Source organism: Frankliniella occidentalis, unplaced genomic scaffold (assembly GCF_000697945.3).
Source record: "Frankliniella occidentalis isolate FOCC.00 unplaced genomic scaffold, Focc_3.1 Scaffold174, whole genome shotgun sequence".
NCBI classification, from domain to species: Eukaryota; Metazoa; Arthropoda; class Insecta; order Thysanoptera; family Thripidae; genus Frankliniella; species Frankliniella occidentalis.
This window is the reverse complement of record NW_026267300.1, coordinates 296,730-310,254: the sequence shown is the minus strand read 5'-3', so window position 1 is coordinate 310,254 and position 13,525 is coordinate 296,730. Positions and strand designations below refer to the sequence as shown.

Here is a 13,525-nt window from a genome sequence, read left to right as displayed (position 1 = left end):
GGGGGGGAGAGAGATTGATGGCCTGGTGCGCCGTATCAGCCGGCGAGCTGGACACGGAGTGGGAAAAGATCGAGTCTGTAAGACGGTGCTGTTGGGGGTGGGCCGGCCGGGCCCCGGTCTGGGTCTGGCGGCGCGGGCTGCAGACGCTGCCGCTGCTGCTGCTGCTGCTGCTGCTGCTGCTGCGCCAGGGCCTGTCCATTTGTCACGTTGAGGGGGAGGGCGGGGGGGTCCTAAGGTGGAGCCCGCCGCTGCTGCTGTGGACACTGGGGCTGGCGACGACGACTGGACCCAGCGCCAGCGACAACAACCGTGCGGGTCAGCGGGGTCCCTCTGCGCGCCAAGAAGGGGACGTTCTCGTCGGGCTCCTTCTAATCAAGCCCTCCCCCATCCCCTCTCTCTTCCCAGTTCACTCCTCTTATCGATTTCGCATTCGCGTGTATACCAAGACCCTCACCACCAAACCCCACCACGACCCTCGACCGTCAACCCCCGACTAGAAGTACGCGACCGCGCACAGCAAGTGCGCTCTAAAGACCTCCCCCCCCCCTCCCTGCCCCGTCGCGCCCTGCCGCCGAGTATACTCGTCTTTTACGTTTCTCAATCAGGGTCGGCTTCTCTTCCTCATTTCACCCAATCATTTTACGGTTGAGCGACGCTGTGGGGCCGCTCCGCCCGCCCCGCCCCGCCGCCTCCCCCACTCGGAGAAAAGAAACCGGGCGACGGCGGTGTGAGCGGGTGGTAAGGGAGCGGCTGGGGTGGGGTGGGGCATGGCGGGGGGTGGGCCGGGTGGGCTTAGGGGACGGGCCGCTCCTATGACAGGCTGGAGATCAACGTTCCCAGCCGTCGTATGTGACTTCAGCCCAGGTATGTCTGGAGGTCTGGAGCAGGGCCGGCGACTCCAGGCTCTTCCAGACTCTTCCAGGACGCGCCCCGCCACTGGGTCCAAGACGCGGGCTTCTCGCCCCCACGAGAGATCCATGACTCGCCCCGTCGGCGCGCGCTGACCCGGGGTGAATCTCTGTTTAGTTGACGCGGCCCTGGTACGGCTGGACTAGTCTGCGCGAGCCCCTTTGAGGATGTTTGTTGTCGCTGCCCATCCCGCCCCGCCCCTCCGCGCCCCGCCACGCCACGCCACGCCACGCCTGTGACACAAAAGCGCAGAAAATAATAATAACGAAAAGGGGGAAGTTCGCCGGCTGATTTATCGTCGTGTGACTTTTGTTGTTGAAGACGACTTCCGACGTGCAGGCCTGACGCCACCGCCACTGCTGCTGCTGCTGCTGCTGCTGCTGTCCACCCCCTAATAGAGTAAACGTGGGTCACGTCCGGCCTTGGAGCCGGCCTGCAGGCAGGGCCTCCAGCGCGACAATAACAATCGTATTTCAATCAGTCCCTTCGGCAGCAGAAGCGAGACAGAGAGACTCTACCTTTACTCGTCGGCACTCATGTTGCAACGCGTGCCACTTGAACTACGATCTTCTCAACTGATGTTATCTTTCGAATAAGGGAAAAGTCTTATTCTAAAGTCAAAGCATATATTGACTTGTTTCATCAAGTTTTGATCTTGGGGGTCGAGCGAGCAGGCAACCCACCCGAACGGCGGAAATGCGGTACTGCGCGGCACTGCCGGGCACTACTGACGTGCGCGGGGTTCATCGCCCACCTGGAATATTATCAACTATACCATGCGTCAGGGCCACGACACAACAGTATGCTAGGTTGCCTTCGCTCGGTGGCTCGGTCCGAAAGGCGCCATGGGCTATGGGCCCCAGGGTATGCAAACCCACGACACTGTTGTGTCGTAGCCACGATGTGGATAGGTTTTCTACATCGTGGTCGTAGCCCTGACACGGTCACACCTTAGACAAGGACTCGAGACCCGGGACCAGCAGCCAAGGCGCAGGTATGAGGCACTCGCGGGGAAGCCGGGGTAGGCCACCACCGGCCACTACCGTGCCCGTGGTCAACAGGTCAAAGGTCAGACAGCCAGCAGCCTGACGTGGAGTGAGCACCCAAAACCGAAAGCCGCACCGACAGAGCGCAGACGTCAGTCCAGTCGCAGCTCATCCATAGCTTGCTTCAGTTACTACATCGAAAACTAGTCGTCTGGTAAAACTGTAAAATAATTCACCATCGGGCCGTACAAATTAAAAAAATCATAAAGACTGTACGCACACTGTATTCGCCTACAGTTTTTTAGAAAGTCATCAAGACTGTCTCTACAGGGGGTTTAAGAGCCCCCACCCCACCCCCTCCCTCCCATCCCTCACCGTCACTCATGTTTGGCACCTCCACTACGCTCAGGTTTTTTTTAGTGTGAGCGCATCGCTATTTTCCTTGAGGGAACCCCTCCTTGAGGGAACCCCGGCCCCGACACACCTGGGAACACCACAAGCACGCCGTCGACGCGTTAATCCCGCCCGCACCGGGTGGTGGTGGTGGTGGTGGAGGATGCCCGGGGAGGTCTGGAGCCTTGGGCCGGTGGCGAGAGCAGCTGCAGCGCAGCCGCAGCGTCGAGCAGGAGAGCCCCCAGTCGGACACCAACCTCAGAGCGGACAGGTCGCAGGTCGGATCGACACAACTGCGCTACGACTTGAGAGTTCAGGTGGGTCCTAGGTTGTACCTTGAATACGGGCGTCCTTCTTTTAGTTTGTGCGAGCAGCAGCGAGCAGCGATAGACTGGGCGGCTGATGGGCGATGGGTGTCACAGGGCTCAAGTGCATGTATTTTTGTTTATGTTTCCTGCAGCTACTTTATCCAGTCCTCGAGGAACATGGAGCCGTCGCCGGACCGAGTGCTGGAGCAGGCAGAGCAGGTGCAGGCGAGCAGTGACGACGAGTGTTCCAGAGCATCGGTAAGCCCCGACGCGTTTGGCTTTGAGCCCCATCACTGCCACACTGTCTGACGCTGTGCCTCCATGTTGCCGTCGCAGGCCGTGGAGCAGCTGCCGGATGACGTGCTTGTGATGGTGATGCAGCACCTGCAGCTGGTGGACCTGCTCGCCTGCCGTCTGGTGAGCAAGAGGCTCGGCGCACTGGCCATGCACCCGGACTCGTGGTGTAGGCAGTCAATTGACGACTATGTCTTTGAGGATGGGCCCCGTGTCGACACTTGCGTCGTGCTGAGGTTGGCGCCGTGCGTGCATTCCATGCGGCTCTCGAGTTGTGGTCAGTCGTCTCTGAGATTCATCACGACCAGATGTGCCGCGAGAAGTCTCTCGCTGACTCTGAGGTCGCTGCAGCCGGACTCAAACACCGAGGTGTTCGCCCAGGTGGTTCGCAACCAGCTGCTCCTCGGGCGGCTCAGGAGCGTTCGTCTGTGCTTCACCGAGAGAGTCTGCGAGGAGCTGGTGACGCTTGGGCGTGGTTCCGACGCGCTCCTGCGCACGCTGGCTGCTGCAACTGGGCTCGAGTCGCTCGTGTTTGACACGGAGATACCTTTTGCAGTTGACCGCTTGGAGCTCGCGCCCGCCTACCCGTCCTTGAAGAAGTTCCATTGTCTGCTGACCCGGGAGGCGGAGTCGTTCGTGAACACCGTGCTGGCCGGGCACGCCGCCACCCTGGAGGATGTCGCTCTCTGCCCTGGCCGCCCCTTTCAGTATTGGGTCGCGTACGACAAGCGGACCTTGGGCACGGCGACGGCGAGCCTGTTGGCCGGCATGCCGAGACTCCGGCGTTTGCGGTGCTTGGTGCTCCCGGGGCTGGAGGCCGTGGCGGCGGTCGAGACGCTCACGGACTTGAGCCTCGTCGCGTTCCACTTGGACTCCCCAGAGGCGGCCGTGGCGCTGCTCCGTCGCGCCAAACAGCTGCGACAAGTCTCCCTGTTGTTTCTTGAGAATATGCACAGCCTCAGGGACGGCAGCAAGCGGATCCTGGCGGCCTTGGCCTCGCAGTCCCACGTGGAGAGCTTGACCGTGTCCGGGAAGCTGCCGCCGCTGGAGCCTCTGGCCAGGGCGCTGCCCGCCCTGCCCGCCCTGAGGGAGCTGTCCGTCCTGCAAGGGCCCATGGACGGCGAGCTGGTGGTGGTGCAGAGCATCACCCCGTACGCGACCCCGGCCCTGCGACGGCTCGAGCTATCCTGGGAGGAGCTGAACTGCCCCAGGAGGTGCGTCCACGCCTGGGTGCACTTGGACGCGGTCAAGACCGCCCTCACTGATAACCCATCGCTGCACATCCTGCTGCACAACCCCGGGGCCTGCAGTGACCGGAACTGCCAGGCGTGCGCAGAGGACTGCCACACTGAGCTGAAGCGGTTGACCTGGAAGCCGAGCGGGGGAGTGAGCTGGGCCACAAGCGAGGAGAAAGTGGGGCTCTTCTCGTACGAGCCGGGCGCGTGCTCCTCGCCTCGCGACCACGTCCCTCGCGACCACGTCACCGGCAAGTGGTGGCGGTGGGTTCAAGTACGTCATGCTTCTGGTTAAATGATGCTGTCTGATTGATGTGTCCTCTCTTGTTCGAAAGAAAGGTCTAATAAATTCATGATCTGATTATGTGGTGAATCATTTTGTGCCTCGTTTCTCATCACGACGCGCATTTCTTCCAAAGTAAGGGAATTCGCTTTCTGCTGGGCGTGTGCTATGCCAGGTTTCATTATTTGTAATCCCCAGTAACATGAGACTATCGGTCGAATGTTGGGGTCGGGTGACTGTCGAATCACCTCTGTGCAACCGGCAGTTGACTTACTTTTAAGAGCCAGATTAATTAACCCTAACCAGTATCAAATAAAACAAAAATTGGTTAATTTTAAATTGACTGAGCTAGGATTCAAATTAATGTGGTTTCATAACTGAACTGATATTCTGTTGAAAATAAGCACAAAGGTCAACAAAATAATGAAATACAATTTGGAGAAGTATATTTACGAATATTTATTGACAAGTGAGTACTCAGAAAATAAAGAAACAAGGTGACAGTCAATGAATGAATGACATTGGGTAAACTTGAGCATGAACACGATCATAAATCTAAACTGGAGAATAATTATTAATAATTCACGTCTAATATTAGTAGCCGCGTTAGTAGCATATAACACAAGTTGAAATAAATTACCAAAATAAAGTTAACTACGACATGAACTCATTCTTAAATCAAAACTGGAAAATAATAATTAATATTACAGGTGTAATTGTCGTTAAGCCACGCACACAAGTTGAAATACATGACAAAAATTAAGTTAACTGTGACATGAACATATTCTGAGGTAGTCAAAAATGGAAAATAACTATTAATAATACAGATGTAACTGTCATTAAGCCATACACACAAGGTGAAATGCATGACTAAACTTAAGTTAAATTCGACATGAACCTTAAATCAAAATTGGGACATATTAATAATTCAGGTGTAACCATCATTGAGCCATTAAAAAAGTGGAGTAAAATAAATGACATTAAGTGAACCTAAACATAGGCACATTTTCAAATCAAAACCAAAAAATAATTATTAAAAATACATATGTACTTCATTTAGTTAAAAATACAAGATGCTGTTCAATGAATGTCTGACATGAGGAAAACATGAGCAGAAGCATATTCTTAAATCAAAACTGGAGGAAAATAATTCTGAGAAAACTTGGGTAAGCACAAAATCTTATCAAGGAATATGGATCCACAGACGCTGCCGCTGGCCCTCAGTCTTGTGGACATGTGAACATTCGCCCGGGCCATGAGAGAAAAGACCAAGGTGCCAATCAAGCCGCCGCTCATCCTCGACGAGCTGCGCGTCGCCTTCAACAAGCTCAGCAAGCACTTGGTGGCAGCCTAGCGCGCACGCCCTCTCGCAGGAGGGGCGGAGGGGCTCGCTGCAGCAGAGAGTGCGGGCGCTCAACTCTATGTGGAGCGAGGGGTTGGCGTCCAGGACGGTCTGCACCGTGTCGCCGTGGAGCCAGGCGTGGGCGCAGACCTCGTCCAGGAGGATCACGCCGACGCTCCGCAGGGCGGGGGCCGAGGCTGGGCTGACGGCCGCGAGCAGCAGGTCGGGGTCCTCGTCCGTGCTCAGGTGGCGCAGGGCCAGCAGCGAGGGCAGCGCCATGGTCAGCGGCTGGAGCAGGGCCGAGCGCGGCCTCCGCTGCGGCAGGCCTCGCAGGAAGCTACGCGCCATCCGCGGGTCAACGTTGCTGAACATGGATCGCACTGAGTTGTGGACGACCAGCTTCTCCACGCGGGACTCGCGGGACGAGGCCAGCGCCGGGATGGCGGCCAAGCAGAACTCGCCAACGCAGGTTCCGCTGCTGCTGTGGTAGCCGACGTCGGGCTTGAAGCTCAGGGTCACCTCGCGCAGCTGGACGGCGTCTCGCAGGAGCTCCACGGCGTCCTCGGCGACACCCTTGTGTCTGATGTCGATGCAGAAGGTGAGGCGCAGGACTCGGAGCGACTCGCAGGAAGCCAGGACCCGCAGCCCGGGGAGAGCTGCGCACTCCAGCTCGCGCAGGTGCGTCATGGCCGCCAGCAGCGGCGCGGTGGAGGTCAGCGACAGTAGGTCGCGGTGGTCGTCAGAGAGGTTGACCCTCTCGAGCGTGGTGGCGTGCTCGGCCAGGATGGAGTTCACGAAGGCCTCGGTCTTGGTGCTCAGGTTGCACTCGAAGTGCCGCACGGTGTGCAGTGCGGGGGCGGCCATGGCCGGGAGCTCGACGATCCGACCCCCTGTCGTGTAGTGGACCCCGACGTCGAGGTGTTCCAACCCGGGCGTCGACACCACTGTCTCCACCGCGGCGCCTCCGGGAGCCAAGCCATAGAGACGCACGGTTAGGCTCCTGAGGCGGCCCAGGGCAGCCTGCCGGCGGACGAGCTCGAGGGTGTCGGCCGCGGCGTCGGCGTCCTCGCAGACGGACACGGCCAGCTCTGCTACGGCGCACCGGACGGGGAAGTCCGCCAGGCGACACGGCGCCGGCCTCGGCGTCAGGAACTCGCCCAGCTCGTCGAGGTGCGGGGCGAAGCGCAGCACCGGGCACACGCACTTGTTGGCGTCGCCGGGGATCTTGCTGCGGCCCAGCCGCTGGTGCAACCACGCGTCCGGGTGCAGAGCCGCGGCCCCGATCCTCTTGCTGACGAGGCGGCAGGCAAGCAGGTCGTCGACGCTGAGGTGCTGCATCATCCTGATCAGCGGGGTGTCCGGTAGCAGCTCCATGACCTGCAACAGCACGGTCGGGGAGGGGCGGTTAGTTGGAAGAGCACACACAGCTGGAGGGACGCCCCCTGAGCTTCATCCCACTCCCTTCAGTTAAGGTGGAATCATGGTGGAATGCAGACTCATCACCCCAACCCCCCCCCCCCACCCCCCCCCCCCAACACACACACCTACGCGCACGCACGCGCGCGCACGGCCGAAAGAAGTGGAGTAGCACAGTTTGCGGCCAATCAACGCGGATAGTGCGGTTTGTTTATCAGGTTGGAGAACACAGGGGGGGTTGAATTTCAATGTGAACGTTCGGGCGTTGCTAGATGCGGGCTTGCAACTTAGCAATTTGCAATCGGTCGGCCAGTACCCCGGCGAGCATCGCCGACTATCTTCTGTCTCTCTGGTCTCTCTCACTTCCACCGGACTTTAGATGGGAGGACAGTCGGGTTAAGCAAGCCGACCTATTGCAAACTCTACACACTAAAATCTTACGAACATTTTTTTTTCATAGATTACTGAGTTAGGTAAACATGCTCCGTTTACGGCATTGTCAAAACACTAGGGTAAAGAAATTTGTTTATACTGGCGTATTAAAAATGCGTAATATAAACTAAGCATGTTCACAGAACTCAGTAAGCTAAGAATAACAATGTTCAGAGGATTTTAGTGCACAGCACACTTTTTTTTACACACATCAAGTGCGCATGTGTATGGCAAGGGCAAGAGCCAGCCCTAACTTGGCTTGACGAGACGCACCTTAACCAATAACTAACTCGTCACAAAATGATGTCTCTCACTCACTAGCTCACTCCCTCACTTTCTCACTCTCGCATACTTCACTGGCTGCGTCGAAGGTACAAACGAAACCGCCCAAGTGGGGCCCAGAGCAAAGCACAACCACTCGTCGGCCCGGGGCCGCGCAGGTTAGGTTATGTCACCCAGTCGATCGAACACCGCTTATTTCACAAGCACAGGAAATATAAAGTCGAGACTAGGGTTATCAGTGCAAAGAAAGAAGGAACGCTTCGCATTTCCATGTGGGAAAACACCCGCCGGCCCGCACTGAAGGAAGATGAGCGCTTAAGCTGGACACACAGACCTACCTTAATCTCGCGTAGTTTTGTGGAGGGGTCTCGAGACGATGGTGGCGGACTAGCTCCGCAAAGTACGAAGAGACCGACCGGAGTCGAGCGGGTCCAAATCGCACGACACAGCCACGGACAGAGACGACGCAGAACGATGCGAGTGTGCCGTCTAACGACTGGCTTCCAACTGGCTTACTGGCTCTGCTCTGCTCCCTCTGCTGCTCCACGGCACGGCACGTCCACGGCTCGCCCCACCACACCCCAGCTCTCTCCTCACTCACTGACTCCTGCCGTCTGATTCAGAAGATCGTTCAAGAGGGGCTTTCCTATACCTGCCCCATGAGTGCAACAAGGACGGAGCTATACGGGAGGTATAGGAAAGCCTCTCTTGAGCGATCTTCTGAATCAGACGACTGACTGACCCCAGTGAGAAATGAGTGTTCGAATCGACCTCGAATCGACGTCGACTGCTCGAGAAGTTATCGTTGGTCCTGAAACGAAGTTGTCGACGAAATTTCGATGTTACTCGAGAAGTGCCCTATGACACGGCTCAACTCTGCCAATGTGTCTGAAAGTGTTACAGAACGGTTCCTGGTACTAAATTGCATGAAATTTCGTATTGTACAAGGTCGATGTCGATTCGACGTCGATTCGAGACAGGGTCTTCCCCTGACTGTACAGTTAGCTCTCGCTGGTGACCCGCAACGCCAAAACAAGTATAGTCTGGAGACTTGTTCGTTCGAGCGCGGGAGGTGTCCATCACGGACATCAACTCTTGCAGTAATTTTTGAACGTGATGGCGACGCGGGTGTCTTCGGACACCAACAGTCGGTACTGGACTTAGCTCAACTGTTGAAATTCGTCTCTTTAGTCCCCTTTCGATAAAGTATCGAAATTGTCGATGTCGAAAAAACGTCGATTTGTGGGACAAAATCCCGTCGATTCGACATTTGGAATCGACAATTTTTCGACCTGCCTAATCGACGTCGATTCGAGGTCGATTCGACCACTGATTTCTCACTGGGGACTGCGCTGCGCCCGGGCCCGGCTAGAGACCCGCAACGAGTGAGCTACGCGAGCAACGCGCTGGAGCCGCGCGCTGCGAGCTATTTTGCTCGTAGGGCCGCGCGCCTCCTTGGCGGAGACAGCCTAGCTTTTCGGAGGCCCCCCTGGCGCTGCTCGCGCTGCTCGTGCGAGCAAATTTGCTCGCAGGCCCGGCCCATTGCTACAGCATGCAGGTTCCCCTGCTCGCCGTCGCCTGCGCCTGCAGCGCCACCGCGCTCACAAGCCACGAGCTAAATAGCTCGCGCGAGCCGAGCAGAGCCGAGCAAGGAAATCGCGCGGTCCACGAGCAAAATAGCTCGCAGCGCGCGGCTCTAGCGCCTTGCTCGCGTAGCTCACTCGTTGCGGGTCTCTAGGCCCGGCGCTGGCTGGCTAACCAACAATGGGTGAACAGGCTCAGACAGGCACTGGTTAGGGCCGAGGGGGGGGGAGGGGGACAAAGCAAGGGGTAGCGAAGGTGTATCCGCGAGAGAGTATCAGACGCAGTTATTTGCGTCTCTCTCACACCATAAGCAATAAGCCTGGCAGAGGGTAGGAAGGTTGGTGAGGGGGTGGGGGGGCGTTCACCGCCTCGCCTAGCCCTGCGCCGCACCGTTTGGGAAATATATACGGTGGATCAGAGAGGACCTAGGTGACCTAGGTCGTCTCTGCTGGGGTAGAGGTAAGGGGAAGGGGAGAGGGGGGGAGGTACGGCGGGGCACCGACCACTGCTCGGCCGCTGCCGCACGCCGCCGCCGCCGCACTCCGCACTCGTTGTCGCAGCGGCACTCAGTCTCAGTCGCCAGTCGTCACGCCATTGCCAGTGGAGAAAAGCCAGGTGCGACGTGCGTCTGACAAACCAGCTCTTCGCGACGGCAATAAAGTTCAGGTATAGCTCATTGGACTATATACGTGGCCCCGCTGCGTTTCTGTTCTGCAACTTAAGCAAGGGCAAACTGTGAGACCGGCGCAAAAGTCAGTCTAAAGTACGCATCCCTTTAGGTTTCCAGTTGCTGGCAGAGTGTCTTCCCAGCCCTTGCAGAGCATGGAGCTGATCCCGGACGATGTCGTAGAGGTGACGGTGTGCAGCGAAGAGCCGACGCCTGTTTCGGAGTGGTTCGAGTCGCCGGTAAGCCCACGACTCACATTGTTGGCACTTAGCCACATTGTTGTTTCCTGCAATGCTGACTGAAACACCCCGATTTTGATTTTTGCCCCTCTAGGTCATGGAGGACATGCCGGACGATGTTCTACTGGCGGTGCTGCAGTACGTGGACGTGGAGGACCTCTTCGCCTGCCGCCTCGTGTGCAAGAAGCTCGGTGCCCTGGCGCTGCACCCGGACGTGTGGCGACATCGCCAACTGGTCGCCGCGAAGGCCGGGCTCGAGGACGCTGGTCAGGAAACCCCTGTGCTGCGCCTGGCGCCGTGCCTGAGGGAGGTGTGCGTCGACTTCCCGTTGGACAACCTGCTATTCGCCACGACCAGGTGCGCGGTGGCGAACATGACCCTGGAGGTGTGGTCCGACCCCTCCCTGCAGGCCGCGCTTGTCCTCCGCAACCAGGAGGCGCTCGGTCGACTGAAAAAAGCCGAGCTGGTCTTCTGTCCAATGGAGCCGATTCTCAACGACATCCCCTGGCAGCCGATGCTCAGCGCGCCCGGTCAGATTCCCTGGCTGGTGTTTTGGACGGCCGCGACCTGCGGCCTGAAGACGCTCGTGATCAACATGTTCCCCCCCAGCGTCCCCGCCGACGCCAGCCTCTTCCGCAACAGCGTCGTGCCCTGTTCGACCCTGACCGAGTTCCAGTGCGAGGTCAGCAAGAAGTCGGAGCCCTTCGTCAACTTTGTCCTGGCCGGGCACGCCGCCACCCTGGAGGAGGTTGGCCTCGCCGGCGCCGGCCTGCCCTCCAGCTCGACGTTGACCGCGACGCTGCTGGCCGCAGCGCCCAACCTCGCTCGCCTGCAGTGCGCCCTGCTGCCCGGGTTAGAGGCACTGGCAGAGAGTGCGTCGCTTCGTGAAGTCTGCCTTGTGGTCACGTCAGCCTCCGACCTCAAGTTCTTGGGGCCTCGCGCGTCAGGCCTGAAGCCCGCGGTCCCGGCGGCCGCGGCGTTCCTGCGGCGCGCCGATCAGCTCCACAACGTCGCCCTCCGGATCTTTGCGGCCGACGCCGGCCTGGCCCTGGTCGAGGCCCTTGCCTCTTGCGAGCGGTCCCAAGTCAAGACGCTGGCCCTGGACCTGTGTAAGGACGGTTCGTTCTCGTGGCTGCAGAAGCTGTTGGAGCCGCTCATAGCGCTGCTCGCGCTGCGGTGCCTCAAAGTGCAGGTGTCCGCCTGGCAGAAGGGCGACAAGGGAGACAAGCCGCTGCCGTGCCACCACGCCTGGCTGCACACTGCCCCCGTCAAGAGGCTCATGGCGGCCAACCGACGGCTGCGGCTGGTCGTGTGCGGCTTCCAGGGCGACACCAAGCCCAAGTACTGCTCCGGCGACGAACCCTGCGACGTGTGCTTGTTGGGTTGTGGGACATCGATGCCGTCAGAATGTACAAAACTCTTGGCCCGGGTAGGAAAAGTCGTTGGTGACAGTCATCTTGATGGTGAATAAAACCTGTGTTCTAAATTAATTGTTTTTGTACTCAGATTTTTCTTTTCTCTCTAAATAAATAATAAATTACCGTATGAGTGTTATGTAAACATTTTACCAGATATTTAATACATAAATCACATCACAAACTTGTGAGTTTCTTTCCAAACTTTGCCCTGCCGCTAAGGTGGGCTCAGGCTGTCGGAATCCCGCGACCGAGACAGTCAACGCAGGCGCAGGGTTGCCAGATCGTTGACTTTGGACGCCTGTGGCTGCGTAAAGTCACCACGAGATCGAGCCCCCTTCGCTTTTGGTGCCGCTGCCGGCGCTGCGCGCCGCCTTGAGACTGGCCGTGTCGGTAGTGGTAGTAGTCGGTGGAGACTTCTCGTCTGCTCTCGTCAGTCGTCAGCTGAGAAGGACGAACGACGACAACCTCCTAGACGCACTGCGCTTCGTGGCCCAGGCTTACTGGACTCGCTTAAAATAGCAGTAGTCGCTAGTCGCAGAGCATTTAATCTTCGTACACTGAGGTAGGCAATATTCCAGAAATGTGTAATTTCCTTACAGTGTATTTTGGATACGTAGAGAAAAAATAGGAGCGCCAGGTTGAAATCGTACCGGTCGTGTGCTTCCTGCCTCCACAGAAGGTGGTAAAAGAGGCTCGACGAACCAGGAACATTTACCTTCTACCCTGGTAGAACACGTTTGTCAAAATTTACTGTGGCTAGGTAGCCAGAATGAGCTCATTTTGACGTCAAATTAGGGTCTCTTCTTCATCCTCCGTTAGTCAACAAACATTCTGTCAAGTAGCTTTGGCTTGAGTCATGTAATAATTGGCGTCCAAAAATTATTTTCTTTTGAAAATGGTGAAGGCACTAGAGATACATTCTGCAGCAAGACCTTTTTCAAAACTTCTACTAAATAAACTTATCGGACTGATGATCTATAAAAGACCTACTACATATATGATAAATATGAGGCGGGAAGTGGAAGTGGCAGCATACATCTGTAGTCGGAGAAAAGCAGTGGTGCATTCAGTGCTTGGTGCAGATATAATTTTATATAATTTCACTCCATCCTGTAGTAATTTTAGGAAAGGAATAAAATTTCTTCTACTGATTCATAACCAACCCAGAGCTACGATTCTCACATTTTTTTCTGTTTATTGTTAGTACGCTTCTCACTGGATGAACAAAGGTACAATGAAGGATTCCCTGTAAGCTGAAATGCGGGAGAATGCAGGCAAGAAGAAAACAGAAATAGATGCTTTAACATGATGACTTTCGTTTTCTCGTTCCCTGCCTTCTTCTGCATATCAACTTTACCAGAATGGTTGGTTGTGTGACAGTTCATCAAAAAGATGCTAATGTTTTATAGGCCGTTAAAAGGCAGTAACCCTAATGCATAGCTCCCTTATAATATTCTTAGAACCCCTTGTTTTTCCAGTTTGGTTATGAAATTTTGTTGTTTTTGATTTGATGGTCCTGTCCGAATCGCTATAAGATGTACTCTTTCTTGGTGAAATTACATCAAGAGTACAATGAGTACCAATTAGTACTCCTCTGTCTTTCAAGTTTTGACAACAATTTCCAATGGGTCGACGATAGGGTGATTGAGATTGGATGACTGGGACTGACTGGATGGTGACTGGAAAATGACTGGATTGGAATCTGTACACCGATTGGTGGAAGTTGCGCCCCCCCCC

The 13,525-nt window shown here is 56.4% G+C and overlaps 4 protein-coding genes across 4 annotated transcripts in view; 3 read left to right on the top strand and 1 right to left on the bottom strand.

Annotated features, from left to right (window-relative positions):
• The first annotated feature begins 2,377 nt into the window (after window positions 1-2,377).
• LOC113201865 (uncharacterized) lies at window positions 2,378-4,817 on the top strand. Its single transcript, XM_026415823.2, has 3 exons — window positions 2,378-2,605; window positions 2,749-2,854; window positions 2,933-4,817. Exons 2-3 carry the CDS (start codon window positions 2,774-2,776, stop codon window positions 4,418-4,420), a joined length of 1,569 nt encoding a protein of 522 aa, XP_026271608.2. The 5' UTR covers window positions 2,378-2,605; window positions 2,749-2,773; the 3' UTR covers window positions 4,421-4,817.
• Window positions 4,818-4,848: 31 nt separating this feature from the next.
• LOC113201843 (uncharacterized) lies at window positions 4,849-8,944 on the bottom strand. Its single transcript, XM_026415794.2, has 2 exons — window positions 8,219-8,944; window positions 4,849-7,127 (listed from the first exon to the last, which is right to left on the bottom strand). The coding sequence occupies exon 2, from the start codon at window positions 7,122-7,124 to the stop codon at window positions 5,592-5,594; it is 1,533 nt and encodes a 510-aa protein (XP_026271579.1). The 5' UTR covers window positions 7,125-7,127; window positions 8,219-8,944; the 3' UTR covers window positions 4,849-5,591.
• A 1,052-nt stretch (window positions 8,945-9,996) lies between these two features.
• On the top strand, window positions 9,997-11,915 carry LOC113201856 (uncharacterized). Its single transcript, XM_026415813.2, has 3 exons — window positions 9,997-10,130; window positions 10,244-10,370; window positions 10,465-11,915. The coding sequence occupies exons 2-3, from the start codon at window positions 10,287-10,289 to the stop codon at window positions 11,839-11,841; spliced, it is 1,461 nt and encodes a 486-aa protein (XP_026271598.1). The 5' UTR covers window positions 9,997-10,130; window positions 10,244-10,286; the 3' UTR covers window positions 11,842-11,915.
• Window positions 11,916-12,164: 249 nt separating this feature from the next.
• LOC113201857 (uncharacterized) overlaps window positions 12,165-13,525 on the top strand; it is a 13,601-nt gene continuing 12,240 nt past the window's right edge. The window contains exon 1 of the mRNA XM_026415814.2: window positions 12,165-12,350. The gene's annotated coding sequence lies outside the window, so the exon portion shown is untranslated. The remainder of the gene's footprint in view (window positions 12,351-13,525) is intronic.